Source organism: Lissotriton vulgaris, chromosome 7 (genome assembly GCF_964263255.1).
Source record: "Lissotriton vulgaris chromosome 7, aLisVul1.2, whole genome shotgun sequence".
Classification (NCBI taxonomy): domain Eukaryota; kingdom Metazoa; phylum Chordata; class Amphibia; order Caudata; family Salamandridae; genus Lissotriton; species Lissotriton vulgaris.
In genome coordinates this window covers 1,026,325,579-1,026,346,281 of record NC_141695.1, presented here as the reverse complement: position 1 = coordinate 1,026,346,281, position 20,703 = coordinate 1,026,325,579, and the positions used below count along the sequence as shown (strand labels likewise).

The following is a 20,703-nucleotide window of genomic DNA, read 5'->3' as shown; positions in this document are numbered from 1 at the left end:
CTCTGCCCATGTTATAATATCTTGTGTGCCTAACCAATAGTCCAACCTGGACCAGCTCCTGTTGGCCGCATTAATGTGAGTCGCTACGTGTTCCCCAGGGTGCAATATCCTCCACATTTCGCTTAGATGTAAGTCGGTCATTGCATCTAGTAGCATCTCTCTCGCTTTTATATGCTGTTCCAGTGTATGTGGTGCTCTGTCGTGCCCGTCTTGTAGCGTGACATTAAAATCACCCCCCAAATGATATTTTCCGCCCGTATGTCCGCTATTTTGTGCCACAACCTTTCATAGAATGCTGCATCGTCTACGTTCGGGCCATATACATTCACTAGTGCCACTTGCTGCTGTCTCACCTTACCCACCACTATGACATACCTACCCCCAGTGTCAGCGTACGTTTCCGAAATCTTAAAGTGGTTCCCTTTCTTTATCCGTATACTTACACCCCGTGAGTATGTCGAGTAGTTTGAGCCAGTGGCTGATTCTGCCCATTTGCTTCCCAGCCTTGACGCGCTAGTGGGTGCCAAGTGTGTTTCTTGTAGAAATGCCACATCTACCTTTAGTCTGTCAAAGTACGCAAACATTTGTCTTATCTTTTTTGGAGTCCCTAGACCCCGTACGTTCCATGTTAGAAAGTTTAGTGTGTCAGGGCGTGCCATTACAGTGTGGTTGGTAGAAGCTTCTCTGCGGCTGCGCCGCCTATCGCAGTCAGATTGTAAGTCGACAGCGCCATGTCATGTGCGTGCTGCGGTCTCCTGCTAAGGAATGCAAGCATAAAAATATCTGTACAGGCAACAAAAGAGGTCGCAATGTTTCTCAGACACAGTGCATTCATTTGAACCATTCTCAACTCCCCCTTCCCCCCTCCTCCCACTTCAGCACCCAAACTTTGCCAAAGCCATTCCCCCCATAACTCCGAAAGTGTATTAAAACTGAAATTGGGGTGCACCCGCCTGGGGGTGTCGCCCGGAGCACACATCTCCATCCACATAGTGGATGTCGACGGGTGCGCATCTCCACAATGTTAATGTCAGGTTCTTCCCCTCCCCCTCTCTTCACCTCATATGTGTCTAATAAGATCCCTACCCCCCCTTCCACCTCTCGAAGATGCATACATTTTCAGGCTCGGCGCCTCCACATACCCATATCGACCCACCTTTACCGATACCGTCTCAGTTCTATATAGTGTCAGCGCATTTACCACAGTCTTCTGCCCATGTACCCTGAGTCATTCACCTCGTGGGCCACGTGCATCAGCCCACCACCGAGGATCGCCAAATGTACTCACTGCGTTACCGCCATGCTCGTCCTCCTCGTAATGTCTGTAGGCGGTAACACCCGTTCCATTGCAGAGTGCAGTCCGTAGTCCAGTGCCAAAGTCAGCGTCCTCAGTCCCCAGCTGGCTATGTAGTAGTAATCCAGTGGCCCATGCGGGTCCGCCATCAGAGTTTCAGTCGTTGTCGCTCATCCTGCCCGCACCCTCCCGGTCTTTACGGCGTTTTCCAAGTTTTTTGACGTAGTCCTGTGCAGCTTGCACTGTCGTAAGAATCACCGGCTTGCCCTCTGTTAGAATTTTGAGTTTCGCTGGGTAGAGCATCGCATATCCGACTTCCAACTCCCGGAGTTTCTTTTTGACAGCAGCAAACTCTTTCCGCGCCAATTGCACCGCCATGGTGTGGTCAGGATAAAACTCCAGTGTATTACCCTGGTAGTTGATTGCGCCTTTTTCCTGTGCAAGTCTGAGTATAGTGTCTCTGTCTCTATAGTTCAGTACTCGGGCAATAATCATCCGAGGTGTGGCCCCTGGCTTTGGGGTGGGGGCCAGGGAGCGGTGCACACGTTCGACCAGGAAAACTTCTGAAAAACTCCTGGCTCCAAATATGTCTTTTAGCATGTTTTCCACATACGTCTCCATCTTGCCAGTATTGGTTGACTCCGGCAGGCCCGAAATGCGCACGTTGTTGCGGCGGGACCTCGCCTCTTGGTCCTCCACCTTTGCTCTCAGGGTTTCTAGGGTCTTTTCGATGGCACCGCACGTTCTCGTGGAACCCCTGGACTGATCTTCTAACGTGGAGATCCTCTGCTCTGCTTCCACCAGTCTCTCCTCGTGGTTTTCCAATTTCGCTGTCATAGTATCCACCCTCGCCACGACATTGTCCATCTTGTTATTCATATCTTGTAGGCTTTGCTGGATAGCCCGGAGCACAGTCTCCATGTTGGCGCCATCTCCCAGTACTTGCTCCCCGTCGGCTTCCAGAGCAGACCCAGTTTTTGTCGTCTGCTTCCTGGTCTCGAAGGGCAATTTCGTCTGCTGCTTGTCGGGTTTCCCCATTTCACTGGTAGGCGCAGTTGGGCTACTTAGCCGTGGGCTCGTGGAGGCCGCAGGCTTGGCTGCCGTTCGTTTACGTCGCTGTTGTGCGCCTACCGTCCCCAGTGCCGCGGGCCTATGCATTTGGCCATCTACCTAGCCACATACTTGCTCAGTGCAATGTCTACTTCGGGTGTGCGCTAATTTGGTTTTATGTTGGGGTCTCGTAGGTGTTCAGTCATGCCGTGCCTGTGTCTGGTGAGCATGTACCAGCGGGGCCCAATGCGAGCGAGCGTCCTCGTCTTGCTATTCACAGCGGCTCGTTGCGGATCAGCACCACAGAGTATCGCACCAGCCTCCCATCGGGCTTGTCTTCTGCGTGGGAATTTGCGCCGGTGACTTCGGGGTTCTCTGTTTGTCTCCCTAGGTGGTGGCTGCACGCGGACCCTCTTTCACTCCAGTTGCAGGTAACTGCTGGGACTCATTCGCGCCTTCCGCCGCGCACCCCCTGATGGTGTGTGGCGGCGTCTCCGACTTAGCGCTCCACTCACCGGCCCCTCTCCAGCTGCGCCACTCTCCACTCCTCCTCCGCTTCACCGCTGAGCTTGCTCGCCCACCGCCGACGTCCGGTCCCAAGCAGCCTTAAGCGATCAGGGCAGCGGCAGCGCCAGTCGCGGGTTCGCTGTCCGTGCGTTCCACTGCCGCCATTTTGTCGGCCCTGGAACGCATCTCCTTCGCAGTAGTAATGCCGCTTATAGCGAGCGTCCTGCACACCTTCCTCGCTGGCGCTTCGGCTCCGCTGTCGGTGGGGTGGTTTTAACGCAGGCAGGCAGGCGTTCGGGGGTGATACCGCTCATTTGCGCCCTTCGTCTTCGCAAGCGGCCGCCGCCATTTTGGACAGTCTCGTACCCTCACTGGGGCATTTGCCGATTTCTCCTGTCGTGTTCTTCCCCACTTAGCGGAGTCTGCCTCTCCACAGTGTCACCGCTTTCCGACGTCCATGGGTCTGTTTATCGCGCCTGTTGGGGCGAGTTTGGGGTTATAGGGAACGCTTTTCCCGCACCCGTCCGGCGGAGCTGACTCAGATGCCAGCCATTCCGCAGTGCGCCCTCTAGCGCCCCCCCGCCCAGTCGCTGATTCGTGGCGTTTCCCCCAACCCCCATTTCTGTGCAATGTTTCTTTGACAATGGCCAACCCGAGCAAGACCCATGTTTTCTCGGTCAGATTAAGGTCAGTGGTGTTCCATATATTTAGTAGGCATGGGGTAGCTGTTATTTCCTTACCCCCGCCCCTCTCAAGATGCCCAATGCAAAAACAACAGTTGATGGACAGAATGCAGAACAATGTCATACATTCACCCCAGTACAGAGATCTGGGCCTAAATACATAATTTTGTGGCTCACCATGCCATTCCAGTTTGAACCCAGCCATATGTAAATCAGTCTTGACCCTGTGGCGCCCCATGGGAACAGTCCAGCCTGAACTGCCAAGCCCGGCCCTCCCTGGACTGGAAACAAGCATCCTAGGACCGGTTTCTGGCTTTCAGCCCTCATTAGCCAGGATAGCTTGTTTCCAGTGGCATGGAGAGCCATCTCCAGATGCCCAGCAATTCCGTTCCAAAATGGCTGAATGGTGTTTGAGCTTTTTTGAGTACACACGTCGGAAGGGCACACGTCGAAAGGACCAGGGCGCTCTAGCCAAGTTTGAGTAGGTTGCGTACAGTTTTGCTCATCCCTCAGCTTTTGGTTTTGCTATTCGATTCAGTGCTTCTTACAACTAACCCCTTTGCTGCGGTTGGTTAATTGTACAGTATTAGAGCAAATCCATTCTGTACGAGGGGTTACAGTCTTAATTGACTGGGAGGCTATGGTTTAACAGTCTTTTTCTTGCAACCATGATAAAAACTGGATAAGGGGATCCTCATTTATTGTCATAAGAGCGAAATTGTCCCACTCACACGCTGGATCCGAAAGCACTTTTTTCAATGTATACATAAATATGTACAAATCATTTAAAAAATAAAATAAAACTTTTTGCAATCTAATAAAAGGAAAGAATTAGTGACTAGGGATAGCTTTTGCAAAATATTTTTTTAAAAGAAAAAAACATAGACCGGAAAACTGCCATGGCACCTTTAATTGATGCCACTCCTCCAGTAGTTCATCATGTCTTGTCAGTGACAGTTGGTCCTCTTCTTTTTCTTTTGCCTGTTAACCGAATCCTGCAGTACTAAGTGCAGCCTTTTTTGACTTTTTTCACTTTGGAAACTTTGCAAATCTTGATTTTTCTGCCTCATTCACAGTCGTTGGACTTTAGAAATGTTTTATTTGTAAAACATGTTCTTTCATTATGGTAGATACTTTTCCTATGGCAGGAAGAAAGGAACAATATAACCCTATCTTTATGATACATCTGCCAGAAAAACACCTCCATGAATATTGCAGTCACTGTCAGATGATGTCCAGACAATCCTTAAATGACAAGCAGAGCATCAGTCTTTATGGCATGCATGAGCAGTTAAACAAACACTTTGAAATCGCTTTAAGGAGATCTGAAGAGCATGGTTCTTCAACTTTCTTCCAAAGACTCCCACAGAGGGTGGTCTAACAAGAGACATGGTCTTGGGAAGAAACATTTCTCCTATTCGAAGTCAAGGACAGATACAGTCATGACCTAATGTTTCGACAGTGAGCAGAAGTCCAAGCTCCCTCTCCATTGTAGCATTGTTTGACATCAGCACACCATTCAACATCAGGTGGCCATTCCGTATTAGACCACTGTTGTTGTTGAGCCTCTATTCTCATCGAAACAAGGTCAAAACATTTGTCGAGGAAATTAAAGTCAAGCAAATTATACCCCTTGGCTGAGTGGGTGAGATAGCTAAAAAGGAGAAGACTTCCTAATATACCGGATTTGCAATACTCGAGGGTGTATTCACCGACCCGTAAAGTTACACTGTCAAAACCCAATTCAATAATAAAATTCAATAGCAAGATTATTCTTCGAGGCTGGAGGTTTATTCAGCTGGATGATTACTCAGTGGCCCAAGCAACAATAGGAAGAACAAAGACAACCTTACAATTAGTGGAATACTTCTGAAGGAACAAAACAGTAACTCCTCACTTTCCTCTTCTCCTCTAGTCACTTTGGTTGAGGGAAACTTCACAAATCATCTGCTAGAGAGGTGATAAATAACAGGAGACAAAATATGTAAAACAGATACTCGTTGAGGTTCAAGTCTCCTCCACCAAACTTCCCGTCAAGAAGATTCTCCCAATACTATCAGAAGCAACTTCAAAAGTAATAATACACCTTATTGGCAAGTGAAGCAGTCAACAAGGTATGTCATCACCAAAAGGAATGGAATTTATTCCCATTACGTTGCAGTTTGAAAGAAAGGATCTACACAAGAGTTCATACCAATTACACCTGAGGGACCAGATATATGCTGTAGATCTTCATGATGATTATTTCAATACTTCACATGTGAAGAAATATTTGAATTGCCTAAGGTACCTAAAAGGCAATGATCACTTCAAATTCAAAATCATTTCTTCTGATTTAACGTCCCCATCCGTGATCTTTTCCAAATGTATGGTGGTGGCAGCTGCGTACTTCGGGAAACAGTTTGTATATCCCTATCCAAGTGATTAACTAATCCAAGCTTCAACATCACAGAATTTTCTATGCCACTATCAAATTATCTATTCTTTTGTTTTTCAGGGTTTACATGTCCACTATATGGAATCAACTGCAGTTTCAGGTTAATCAATCTACTTCCTACACAAGGTTCTGGACACTTAGGTTGTAGAAGTGTATCCTTCGAGCAGAGAAAGTCGCCTGTCCACCTGAAGTGTTGCAATCTAAAACCAGCTGAAATTCATCACCTTGCCAGATATCTTTTCTGCTAAGATTGATGCCTTCTTGCGTTTTCCTGGTTCATCATTTCAGCCAGCACACGAGGATTCTTCAGCAATAATTGGAGGGCCTATGGTGCCAATTCACTGGGAGCTGAGAAGACTGACTAACTCGGTTTCAGTTTTCAGTTTAGTAATTCCCATGGTGGTGCCAGAATCTGATAAGGAGGGGTTCCTTTTTATATGGCTATTGAAACACAAACAGTTGTAACATGCACCTCACTTTGATGTTGGGGTGCACTTATGGATCTTCTTCAAGTGCAGGGAACATGATTCAAGAAAGACATGCCTTATCGCATCATCCTTCTTTAATTGAGAGCAGCCCACATGGCTCTAAGGTGGTTTCTCCCAGTGTTCAAGTGTTCTTCTGGTCCAAATGGACAAAACCACAACAATGTGCTGTTTGAACAAACAAGGAGGGACTCATTCCAGACCAGTAACTTTGGAATCTTAGGCAATTTAGAAATTTGTCAAAGCGAGAAACTTACAAATCAGGACTGATCATTCTCTTATGTTTACAGAACGCAGATGCTGACTTAATTATACCATTGCAGGAAAATCCCAAATGGGTTTTGCACTACAGGGTCTCTCATGACATCTTTCGCGATTGGTTCTTTCGCCAGTTAGGCCTATTTGCAGAAGCATGAAAGAAGAAATTCCCAGACCTTGCCTCCAGGTACTATGAACCAGGATGGAAGGAGAATGCCCTGTGAAAGACTGGTCAGGGATATTTCTGTACGTCTTTCCTCTGATCACACTGATTGCAGCAGTTTTATTCCAGCTGTCCTGCTTCAAGGCCAGGAAGATCCTCCTAGATCGAGGGGCCACACCACTTGTGGTTCGCTGGCCTTCTACAGCTGTTGGAGTGACCATAGAAGAGGCTGCTGTGCAGACTGGATCTCCTGCACAAGTGCTAAGGCCAGATCCTGCACCCCAGTCTTACATCTCTATACTTAGCAGCCTAACTGGTGAGCATATATAATATGGGCATCTAAATCTGCCGCAAGACAGTCTGGGAATTTTGAAGGACTCTATGCACACTTCAGCCAGAACGTCATGCAATTTCAAATGAAAGAGATTCTGTATCTAGTGTAGTCAGAACAGCTTTTCATCCCTCCTGATGTCAAGAAGAGGCAGTACATCCTTACCCTCTTCACTTATTGGGATTTGGGTTTTGCTTCTCCTCCTCGAAGGTACAATTCTGGCTGTTACTGCCTGTGGAAGGTCTTGTTCACAGACCTATTTTTAGAATTCCTGTGGTGTTAGGATTTTTTAGAGGATCTTTTGAAAGGATTTGCTCCTGTTAAATTGCTGTCTCCACCTCAGAACTTAAAATAGTCTTCACTAAATTGATGGGGTCTCCTTTTTGAACCAATCCACGTGTCTTTCCTGCAACATCTAACTTGGAAAGCTTTTTTTCTTGCAGCTATAATTCAGTTTGGAGAGCGTGCGTGATTCAGACCCTATGTGGTCATGAACCCTACTCTGTGTTCCGTAAGAAGAAGTTGGTGATGAGAACTCATCCAAGCTTCATTCCCAAAGTAGTGTCAGATTTGCTGGTTAATCATACTATTTCATTACCACTGTCCTTAAGTCGGGAGATCCCTTCCTACTATGGATCTGAGGAGAGTGCTAATATTCTAGACCAAACTCTAAAGGTCTTGGATATTCTGAATATTTGTTTGTACGTTACAGGCCTGTTAGAATCAGTTTCTCAGTTTATAGTACTTGCATTTTACTGTTACCAGTTGGCAAACAAATCTCCTCCTGGCACACCTACAACTCACCTAGTAAAGTGACAGCTATGGTGGTTCTTCAGAGAAAGCTTCCCATCTCAGAAATGTTTTAAACTGCCACTTGAAGGTCTGTCTATGGATTCACAAGGCTTTAGAGTCTTGATTTTGTCTCCTTGACTGCAGTACAGGTAGTACAGGATTCTTTAATGAACCTGTTTGAGTAGGTTTTGTGCATTTCTGCTCATCCCTTAGCTTTTTATGTGGGGTGGGTTTGCTATTCGATTCAGTGTTTATTACAATTAATGAGAATCCCTTGGATGAGAAGAAAACTTTACATAACTGTCATCTTATTTCACCTCCATGGGCATCTGCATTACAGTTGTAAGCCAGCCTCCCACCTCCCCAGAAGGTATGAGGGAAGTACTTTTGTGACTCTACATCCAGGATACTATTATATCAGTAAAAAAGAACTGCCCTGACTGTCATGGGAATGATGGATTCTAAACTAGTAGGGATTTATTGTCAAAATTCACAGACATCATTGTGGGAGCAGGTAACGGAATGTTCACTTTTTGAGCTCCTCGTATGAGTATTTCTTGAAACGTGTTAATGTCTTCGACTGGCGAGAATCTTGTTGGAGGAGAATCAGTGAAAGGAGAGAAACATCTCCTTGTGTCCGAGGACATCATTGTTCCTGACCTTGGACCTGTACCTGTGTCTGCATCTAGATGAATATCTTAAAGAAAAGTCTTGTCTGCAATGTTATGATGAAACTCTTCAGCTTGTTTCGGATCTTTAACGAGATATGGACCTCTGTGGTGGGGATTTAGATCTTCTTAGTACTGTAGGTAGCTTGCTAGAAAGTGAGCTCCCGACGGCATTGCAGCCTGAGGAGGAAGATCCCAGGTGAGTGAGGTGGAGTTGTTGCTGGTGGAACAGGATGTTTAAATGGAGAAGGTTGTTGAGTAGTATGGTGTCTTGGAGAATCTGGAATGACTACTGGCGATGATGGTAAATATGCTCTTGAGTTTTCTAAATCTGAAGGTGTCGGAAGTCTCCTCACCTGTGTTTTCGTGATACAATCAACCAATTTAGAGATGGAAAGTGCAGATTCTGTGTGTCTTGACTTCGAATGGCCTCTTAAAGTTGAATGTCTCGGTTCCTCGCCACGTTGACTGTCTGTGTTTCAATATCATAAGGCGCCTTCTCTTTGGCGTCATCCCAGTTCTTGACTATGAGCATGTTGCCACTATACCTCATCTCTACGCCATTGTTCTCGACGTCGAACAGGAACGTCGTCTTTTTTTCTGGACTTAGCCTCTTTTTGGATCTCCCTCTCATAGAGTCACTGTCAAGGTAGAGCCCTGGCAGAGGACTGACCCTCTCCTCGTTCATGTTACACCCCACCTTCAGATAGCGCCTCATGCTGTCTGCGTATTTTCTCTCTTCCCTGAACGCGAATCTTCTCCCTGTCCTGCAGGGTATGCCTGAAGAAGGTGTTGCAATGTTGACATTTGTTTGGCATGTGACTGTCAGGCAAAATATACACAGATTATGGGGATCTCATTTTCCTTTTTTCTGCCACAGATTGGACACTTGTCAATAAAGATAGCATTTTATTTGACTTAAAACACATTTTTCCAGTCAGAAAATGACAGAGAAACAGTTTAGGCGTCCAAAGGCAATTTGTGAAGCTGGTTAGATTCCAGTCTATAAAGATTTTTAGTAAAATAAAGAGGAAACAAGCATTTACAATGCAACGGTTTCGCCTTTGCAAAAGGTAGAGCTATTGGCATTGTAAATGACAATTTTTTTATTTATGTGTTGGATTTGAAAACAGACAAATAAATGGCATTGTCATTTACATTGCCAACAGCGTAATCTCTCGCAAATGTAAGACCTATTGTACCCTACTGGACAAGCTCAGCAGACCGCAATTACTACCACACACACACACACACCCAGAGCCAGCCACACACACACACACCCAGAGCCAGCCACACACACACACACCCAGAGCCAGCCACACACACACACACCCAGAGCCACACACCCAGAGCCACACACACACACACCCACACACACACACACACCCACACACCCAGAGCCACACACACCCACACATCCAGAGCCACACACACCCACACACCCAGAGCCACACACACCCACACACCCAGAGCCACAGACACCCACACACCCAGAGCCACATACACCCACACACCTAGGATGCAATGACAGAAACAGCAACATACAAGTCGGGTGGCACACTATGTTAAGGCAGATTTTTATCGTATATGTTTTTAAGCTACGCCCTTAATTACACTGGCCACGCCCCTTGCAGAGACCCTCCAGTTTTTCGTCCCAGTTAAAGCCCTGCTGCTCCCTACGTGTTCCTCCATACACGATCTTGGTGGAGTTGCCAGCAAACACTATCCCTCATAATAGAGAGAAATTATTTTAATTGGGTGTCCCCTTTGCATATTCTCTTTTCTCCATTCAAGAAGCTGATTGGAATATGCTGTACAGCCGGCTCCTAAATCCCTATTCACCATTTCAACGTACAGCATCCAGGAATCTATTAAAAAAGGCTTCTTTAAACAGCAACTAGTTTTTTTTTATACTGTAATTATTTTCTCATAAAAACGATTTCATTACATTACACTGCAGTCAATCAGTTATCCCCAACACAAATGCGACAGTGTTAACAATGCTGTGTTAACAATGCTAGGTTGCTTAGTATGTGAGATGCGGTATAAAAAGAAATAAAGACACATAATTCCACCTATCAATAGACGATAAAATGAAGCTCAGTGTCACTCCTAGAAGGAGCCAAGCTGCATATACAACAGGCCCAAGCAGATGTTCGATACCCGATACTGGTACAAAGCTATGGATAAAGGTGCCCATCGTTTACAAGAAACATTTTAATGCAAACAAGACCCTTTACAGCCCCTTTTAATACAGAAGCCATCTCAGTGAAAACTGTTCAGCAATAATTGGACGGATAGGGTAAACTAAAAGCTGCTCGTGCTGACCCTCGCCCTCCCCTGCATGGACCCGGAGCGGGTGCTGCCCGTTGCTTTTTGGATAAGGTGAGGAGGGAAGTTGTGGGTTTTTTGGCAGGGTTAAAGGTTGTTAGTTTTCATAGGGGAGTGCGGGGGGGTCTCCGTCAGTGCTTAATTTGTAAAATCTGAAGTGCAGGTGCTCAAATGTTTGTAGGAGGCTCCACCCACTTACTCCATTAGCCATGGCCGTTGTCACCCAAAGTTAGAGGTTCTAATTTCCTGTCTGTGTGGTCACAGGTTTAAATCCTGGCAGGTCCCCCTGCCTTTCATCTTTCTGAGGTCTATAAAATGAGTACCATTAAGTTGGGTAACTCGAACGATCTGTTGTTCAGCTCCAAGATACCCTTGGGTGAACGTGTACTTTACAAATTCTTAAGTATACTTTGTTATGATTTGCAGTATAATTTCTATTCTTCTCCGTTTGACAGGCTAATCCTGAGATAAAATAACAAGTAACTAGGTGAATAACAACACTGTCTCATGGCGTGGTACTAGGAGGGCACTGGGTATCCCGATAAAAGTTGCAATCCTTTGCCAGGTTCAAGATGGCGCTTCCTTCTCTTCCCAGCACCAGTGCGCCACAGAATCAAGTCATTCAACCTCTATGCCTGACATGCATCTCATGTGACCAAGCCAAGGTATTCTATGGAATAATGGTTTCATATGACATATCGAGTAACCGTCAACTTGCTATTCCAGCCTGTTTCTTACTGACAACAGCATCAAGCATTATGGGACTAGTAGTTCACTACTGATTGTCTACAATACGTGCGTGCTGAGGCCAGAGGCGGGGTTAGAAGTTGAAGTAATCCTAAACCCACGAGAGCAGAGTTCAGTTTAGCTAACTATTTTTAATTTTACTTATGGCTTAGCTGTGCTGCTACCCCCGAGACGAGCACAGAACGGGCATTCCAACACTGCGAGAGGTAGACTAGACACTGTCAGACAAGCCCGATTTTTGCCAGCCAGCCTGCACGGATTTATTTAGACCAGTACTCTGAAGCAGGGCAGAATACATACTTCACCTTTGGCCGGGCGGGCAGGGCGGAGGCAGGGCCTTTAACTTAACCCTGGAGAGGCCCGCCAATATCTTGTTATAACTAAGCGTACGGCCGGCGCCAGCTGCCCCTGCAATCTGCATAATTAGAACTGTACATTTCAATTCAACTTTAAACTCAACATTTTTTAGTTGCAAGCAGGACTAGAAAATCAAAAAATATTTGCGCACCAGACACAAAAGCTCATATAAGCTGCTCCTTCAGTTGAGCCAGTAGCGCAGCACATAAGAAAGCTCGGACCTGGGAAATCACTACCTACACATAATACCAACAGACTATCTTTGAGCGCAGATACTGACAACCCAGGGAAGTTTATGTTACACTCTCAAAGCCGACACCCGGTTACACAAAACATCATATCTGCTGAAAAATAGTATTGAACTCCTGCCCCTGTAATATTTTTCCGACAGGGCTCGTTAAGCAGTTTAATAAAAAAATTCGATGCGCACTGCTCCCGGGGTCTGGTGTGCAGCTTCCCGCTATTTTTAAAGAGTTGCATGGACCTCTACCCACCCAGCACCTACCACGCAGTAAAAAAAAAAGGTCCTTCACAGAGAAACTGGTAACTTTTCATTTCAAGCGCCAGCTCCATCTCTGAAGAGCAGGACGTCACCACAAGAAAGGAGAAGGCCAGGGGGGCAGCAGCACAGCGGGGATACTACAAAGGAAGGGAGAACGGCACAAGCCCCCCTCCCCCTCCCCTGCGTCTCTTATTAACTCTACTACCGCGCCAAATTGCCAGGCAAACTTTACAGCAATTAAATCACAGCGTGGCAGGCATTAACTAATAAAAACAAATACTGCCTCTGGTCTCACTCCGGCAGCACTTACCGGTGTCGATTCACGGTCCAGTGAGCTCCTTTCCCCGCCCCTGCAACGTTAGACTCTCACCCCCCACTGACCTTTGCCTAATTAGCTCTAACAAGCTGTTAGTGGCCGGGCACGGAATTAAAGTCCGTTATGCTCGTGTTGGGGTCGGGTTGTCTATCTTGGATACATTGTTGGCGTGCACGAGAAGAACGTGGCACTCACTGAGGGGGAATGTGTGCGCACTGCGCAATGAAAACTGCCACAACATTCTGAAAAAATCTGTGGAGTGCGCACGCTGCTGTGGCCGCGCATAGCCCTAACCACTGAGAACGAAATCCAGCCTGCCCTGCCCAACAGTGTCCCGCCCACTAGGCCAGCCCAGCTGCATCAAAATTCAAGCCGCGAGCAGTAAGTGAGATGAGATCATCAGAAATAATCTGATGATGACCCATTGAGAACTGTCTTGAAGTAAGTGATGACGTCCAAGCGAGTGACAGTGCAGAGTGCAGACACTGTCTCCGGAGTCGGACGAGAAGTGAGTTTTAGTCCCGTAACGATACAATAGTGAAGCAATTAAAAGCAAATAATTACTATACTAAATCAATTACGTGCACGTGCACCAGTGTGTGTAGACCCGGCCCTGAGAATTAGGTGCCGGTGCTTAGCACCGGCACAAATTAAGCACTGATCTCCGTTCTACGGGGTCGCGTTGCTTCTCCTGCTGCGGGGGGGGGGAGGAGGGCTAGATTGAGGGAGGCGATGTAGGCGGACGGGAATGTTGTAATTTGTTGCTTGTGTAGGGAGAAAGGGCCGGGGTTTCCTGGGGGCCTTGCGCGTTAGGCGAGCGGGCGGGAGACCGCCATTGATTCTGCTCCGTTCCTCACCGTGCCGAAATAAAATGATATTGAAATTCCCCGACACTCTCCCAATCAAATAAAAAGAGGCGAGAGAAATGTGCACTTCAAGGCTTTAAATCTGAAACTTCCTAATCCCCTGAAGTCCACACTAGACTTCTTGCCCCCATGGGAACACCAAAGCATTCATCCAAGTGATCGGTCTCCAATGAATTTTAGATAAGACCGAATGGAAGGGAATTGATGCGGGTATTGAAGCGATTTTAATGCAGAAGAAAGCGGCGTACTAAACAAGCACTAAGGTCGGGAATAGAGACTTGTCTTTCTCGAGCAGCGTTTGCGGGCGGTGCCGTAGGAGTGTTTTTCCTTTCAGTCTTATACTCGCTCTTTGTCCGGCTACTTGTGGCCTCGCTGGTCCATTGTCCTCGTGGTTGGGGCCCACGCTGGACTCTCTGGGCTTACCTTCATCACGAACGCCCTCCCTTTCTCTCGATATCACCTCCACCCTGTTAAGAAACCTCCGACATGTCCCGGGCCGGCAGCCAATCACAGCGCGGCCCAGGGAATGACGTCACAGGGGTGTCCCGGGCCGGCAGCCAATCACAGCGCGGCCCAGGACACACGGCAACAAGGGGTGGGGCTTAAAAAAAGACTCAAACGCCCCCGAATCGCGTCAAGGCATGCCCTGAACTCAGTGACGCTCCTCTCCTCCAATGGCTGGCCAGCATTTACGAGGCCAGCCAATGGAGAAGAGGGGCGTGTTCAGGCCCCCCTACTACTAACAAAAGATTTCGGCTCCGCCCACCCACTGCTTACGCAGTGGGACAGTAGCCGAAACCTAAAAATGGCTTGGCTCAGTACTCCAAGATCCTGTCACAAGGAGCCGGAAAAAGACTGAGGTAACTGCCACCTGCAGTGCATAATGGGATACTGAAAGGGTTGCAAGCCGTATGTAACATTTCCTTTCTTTTTCTTATTCTAGTCAAAGAAAAACAAGGATCCCAAGTGTCATTTGTGGGTCTTCAGTTCTTTCTTCAATGTCAGGATGTGATAAATTCTTCTTAGTTGTACTGTTGGGGAGTTCCAAATGTCTGTGGAGGCAGCAAATAAATATTTCCTTTGTGCTCAACTCATTTGGAATTTCGTTGTTTCCAGGGGAAGTATGTTCTTGCTCCTTCATGCTCTTGTGCCACTGGATAGCCTACTCAATTACACTAGGTAACTTCCTACATGTAGTGATTTGAAGGTGATGCAGCGGATTTTAAATTGTATTCACCTCTTCAGCGGTCAACAAACTGCTCCCTAATAATAGGGAAGATGCGGTTTAGCTTCTTCTTGGAAAGTAATTATGCAATATGTTCCTTTTACTGAGGTTTTTACATTATGAGGTATACCCACCATAACAGTGTTGCAGACGTCAATTCTGGAAATAATAAGAGCATGAACAACTATCTTCCACTGTTTTTAAGCATGCAGATGTTTTATTCTTTTTAGAGAATGCATATAGAAATTTTCAAATCGTGTCACCTTTTTGATATGCGTGATCGTCTACAGTGAAATCACATAGACTCAATAGACTTCACTGCCTCGAACTTTCAATTACTAGATTATGCTTGGATCTATTTTGTTATTGGATCTGCAAGAGATCCGAATGATTTCCATTTTCTGCGGGTTTAGTTTCAGACGGTTCTATCATCCAGATTTGCTATTTCTCTAGTTCACACTGTTGAATAATGGTGTCTTGAGTCATTAATAATTGTCATTGCCCAGGTTTAAATCAACCGTGTATTGATGTAGCTCAAGGCCTGAATCTCTCATCAACAAACTTAGAGGTTCTACGTAAAGTATAATTGACATTGGAGTATAGTTGCCTCCACATTATGTGGTCATTCCTAGAGAGTATAATGGACTTAATTTCCCAGATTTGAAAGTTTTACACACTGTGTGTGAATTGTATGCTTTCATCTTCATGCCACTTTTGGTCTCCACTTCAAAATAGGAGAAAAGAGATATTGAACTGCCTTCCATTTAGTATGTGGCAGACGCTCTCATGCAATATATTTAAAATCAGAGAGAACTACACAGTTAACTGTTTTGTTTAATGTTTTCTTTTTATTGAGTTGATCAGTACTAAATCTGCAACCATCAAGTAGCCGTAATTTGGTTTTGTAGCTCTTTTAGTAAGGTAACACAGTAGAAAGTATCCTTTTAAAAATATGTATCAGGTTGTTCTGTTTGTCTGCTAAAGGGTTTGTGATTGTCCTTCATTGTCAATGAGTTAGTGTGGCAATTTAAATAGTGTGCACTATTGCCATTTGCAACAAGCATATTAGGGTTGCTAGACTGTGTGATGTCGAGGAGGTATCTTGTCAGAATGATGTCACTTTCAAATGTATATTGCACTGGAATCACTTCAAGAGTAATGAGGCCCACCACTATAGCACTTCCCCTTAGCTAATCCTTGATGTTCAGAGTGGAAGTCGGTCAATAGGTCCTGACCCAGTTACCACTGTCCTCTTCACGTAGAGGCAACGCTGGATTATTGTTTGTTTGTGTGGCTATTGTATAATAGTATCCTGTGTCGCATGGCTTTGTTTATTAGTTCTGCTTTATATAGATGCCTGTTTGATTGTGTGACTGTAAAATCTGCCTACAGAAAGCTCATGTCTCAATCAACTTCTCTCTGAATCTGTTATTTATGGAAGCTGTTAGTCTGCAAATTCTTCCTTACTCCTCCTGATGTGTTTCCTTAAATGTGTAATTTTTATTATCAAAGCTGGCCCAAATCTCCTTGTTCTTGCTGGGGTACCACATGTCTCCCTGGCAGGGAATACATTGTTGAACCCCTATCTTTCAATGTGGCTTGTGTGAGATGTGCTTAATATCTGTAAGCCAACCTCTGATGTTTTTGTGGTGAATATCTTAGCTGTAGCTCAACCTATGAATATGCAGTACATATGTGCATGTATTCTCAAAGCAGACCGCGATCTCAGTGGTCATCAGCCTCCTAGTATGTCTTCACCAGTTATATCCTGATTGTGGCACTAATGGTCTTCCTATTGACACTGCGCATTAGCTGGTCATTGGTTGATTGATAGATTTCCCAGCCAATAGATCTACATATTGAATTACTTCAAGGGCCCTTATTGGGATATGGCTACCTGTTTTTATTTGGCACGTAATATCACATAGAATATGTGTTTCTCCCATGCGTCACTGATACGTGTGCATTCCTTCTTGTGTCACTTCTGGATTATAGGGTTAAATATCGTGCTAAAGGCGAATGTTATACCATAAGAAAAGACCACAGTGCTATGGAAGCACCCTCTGGGCCATAGGCAAACAGATATTATATTAGCCACCCTTGATGGGTAGCATCTTCCAAGCTGTGTACATTGGAGGTGATGTGCCTCAGGATTTGGGCAGTGTCTGTTGTGAAGTGGTACAGACTGTTCAACTTTTTCGATCTCATATGCTTGACCTCATACCTAACCCTGTTTATTCTGATGTTCTTTAGCCATATTGCAGCAGGTAGCCAGACCATTTGGCTGCTTTCTACTCCTTTGTTATGGGCTACAGGGTGTTATCTGAGTTCTCTGCTACACTGCTGATCCCATCACCTGCATGTTTTTTCTACCTATTTTATACCAGCCCAGTGAATGCCTTCATTTTAGCCTTAAAAACCACAATACAAGATTACAACACCACTGTTGGTTGTGTTTTTTCACCTTTGTATTAATTCCCATTTTCTGCCAAAAAGATCATCTCTATGTCATGCAATCTGCCTTGATGCCAGTGGTAACAATCTGTACCTCACGTATTGAGGCCTCTTTTATTGTCTTTCATCCTGGGAATTTGTTGTTTTTCACATGAAAAGGGCGGCCTCATCTTCCCGTGTTTGCCAAACAGGCTTATTTTTTTTATTTGTGAATAAACTGTTTTGTAAGGCTCTTTATGCCCTTTTTTTATGGAAGGCAATTTTATGTTTATTTTTGTTTATTTTTCAGGTTGGAGTTATTGATTTTTCTTTATTCCTCAAGGATGCACAGAGCAGTGAGAATGATAAACAGTATGTATAAACTTTGTATCAATTAAAGCAAATGTTAATTGGCAGATGTATGGTAGCAACAGGATATATTAATTAATTAATTAAGATTAAAAAACAGATGGTTCTTGCGATCTCTTTTAAATTTAGCCTAGGTCTTGTTTTCATGCTCTTAACCTGATGTAGAGTCTACGAAGAAGTCCTGGATAATGTAGATTCTAGCTAGTGATAGCAATGCTTTAGAATCCTGGAAACCCATAGTGTATATTACAGCAATTACTTGTCATTCTCATTTTAAGAAGCCATGGGGGTACTCTTGAAGTTTCACTCTGCAGAATTCCGCGGAGTTACATAAAAACTCTGCAGTATTCTGTGGAGTTCCACGAGTGGGCTTAATCGTCATGTCATGCTGATATTTAGTTACAGGAGCTTGTTCCGTGGTGCAAAAAGTGCGAACAGCAGGACTTGGTGTGTCCGAGGGTGCTGCTTCTTTGCTGTCACTCGAGTATTGAGCTACAGCTTTCTCACATCAATTGGCAGCGTTCTCACCTTAAATAGTTGGGGCCGACCGCATTGAGAAAATCTTGCTGGTGCCACCTTAGCGCCTGAAAATCACCCTGGTGGACGCACATTCTTGCTTGCGCTTGTCAACTTAGCGTTGGCGAGCCATATCCGAGAAAAACTCCGCCACACGGAGAAGTTTTGCTGGAGCTTGGCAAAAAAAATGTATAACCCACCCCTAAATTTTAGGTCTGGTGTGACAGTGCAGCTACCTGGCAGAACTTTTCTCACAGCTCTTTGAAACTAAATATACGAATACAGGTAATAGGCTTCAAATGAGTAAACATGTACCTCAAGCAGTAGGTTATTTGCTAGTGGATTATTGAATCTTCCATGGAATGCTCATTTTAGTATGAGGTGCTTTCATGTAGCAGATGGCAGGGAACATTTGTTGGTAAACTCCGAAACCATCTGTGAAAGAAGGTATTGCCACTAAAAGCAACACACCTGTTGTGTAGTTCCTATATATTCCTGCACAGAATCTGCGCTTACGGATAACATAAACTGTGGGGTTGGTGCCAGACTGGTTCCGAGCACCCCCACCAAGAATGTTAGCCTGTTTGCATTAGCTAGCTCACAGTGCCACTCGAATCTCCTCCTATCAGGGAGAGAATAGTTTCTGGCAACCTTAGAACATGACAACCTTGATCCCTCAGAATCGTGGAAACAATGTACTACTTTTCGCTCTGTCACTTGTGGTCACTTATTCGGTCTTCGAGAGTTACACAGAAGAAACAGTCGGGCGAACTTTCAATAAGAATTTATTGCACAGTTGTTCTTCTAGTGTAAAATAGATGTGCTGCAACAACCGTTAGACAGTAGCAGATATATATGATTAGCAGTACAGTGAATATAAAAAGATAGTACAGTTCTACCATCTTGCAATAGTCATGAATACATACATGAATTTAAAAATAACGATAAAAGAAAGTGCATACTCCTATGATGCCTATCTAGATGTCCCTAAGTGTACCTAGCATGTGAGTAGGTGTGAAGCCAAGAATCCCTCTAGGTTTAGTCTATCCCCATTACCTGAAACAAGAGAGTGTGGGACCCCGTCCTGGTCTCGAGTTGGACACCCTGCGAGGGATGTATCAGACCAATGTCAGCTGGAGCGTCTGTATGCAGGAGCCTCAGCGTCTCTGGTCAGTGTGTCGGCCTGGAAGTCTCGGTTCCCTCTAGCTAACACTAGCAAGAGGTGCTGTATTCATACAGAAAGTATCTAGGGTTCCTTTCTCCCATGTTTCTTGTATTAGCCATTGTTGGATTTGCGGATGACGTATGGGATGAACCTTGTATGTAGACAATATGCAGGTGGTTTAGCCCCTGCCTGGTTTCCAAGAACCCTTATGAATATTCATTCATACTGTTTGAGTCTATTGATGAAGTTATAGAACACTATTGTTAAGGGGAAACCCTCTTTTTCCGCCCAGGACTAGAACTAGGTAAAGGTTCAATCCTAAAAGGCTTGTTACTGTGTAGTGTGTAGAGAAGGTAATGTAGGTGAAGGGGTATATTACCCGGGCCTATATTCTGGTACCTATATGGAACATAACGCACCCTGCATTATAAACAAATGCTTACTAAGTATTAGCTAGATAAGTATGTAAATGTAATATATTTTTCAGTTGCTATTTTTTTTATATATATTTACTTTTGTCTGCCAAAAATAAAATAGAAAAGAACATATGTTATTTTGCATTTACAAGCACATCTTAGTTGCGAGGCTGTTCTTTATTTCTTTATTATTCTAATGCTATTTGATTTGCTTTCAATACTAAAACTGTAGGTGCCTTACATGTCGAAAGTAGTGGCGTATAATTTATGGATATCAGCAACAAGAACAACAGATCTAATCGGACGAGAGAGCATCTTATTGCTTGTTATTTAAGGAGCTGTCATGCCAAAGGGCCAAGCATTTATTTATCTTTAATTATTTACTTCACTTTGTAATTTTACTTTCAATATCGAAATGATAAAAAATACATATGAAAATTGGCAACGTTGGTTACTTGAAAATTGCTTATTTGCATGTATTGCAACATAATTTCTTATTACTATGAAAGTTATTTTGCAAAGAACTGTGGGTAAGCAAATGCCCTTCTCATGAACATCTGTATATCTGAAAACCTCTATTTTGGAACTGCTGTACAACATAATTAATAGTGGAAGAGTTCTGCCACGCACGTGCTTGGAAGTGAATTGTTCAGTGTGTTTACAAAATGACTGTTGTGGTAGCCATGGGAATTGCTGAACTAATTACCTAATTCATGCTGCACAGGATAAAAGAAACATGTCAGGACAATTGAAAAAGCATCCAGAGTGAATCTATTACTAGTGAAATATTGA

The 20,703-nt window shown here is 44.8% G+C and overlaps 1 protein-coding gene across 4 annotated transcripts in view; it reads left to right on the top strand.

Annotated features, from left to right (window-relative positions):
- RUFY1 (RUN and FYVE domain containing 1) overlaps nt 1-20,703 on the top strand; it is a 717,137-nt gene that overhangs the window by 220,987 nt on the left and 475,447 nt on the right. For all 4 annotated transcript variants that reach the window (XM_086931454.1, XM_086931453.1, XM_086931456.1 and 1 more), the window contains one exon: nt 17,756-17,817. In XM_086931454.1, the coding sequence (XP_086787580.1) occupies nt 17,756-17,817 (62 nt within the window). The remainder of the gene's footprint in view (nt 1-17,755; nt 17,818-20,703) is intronic.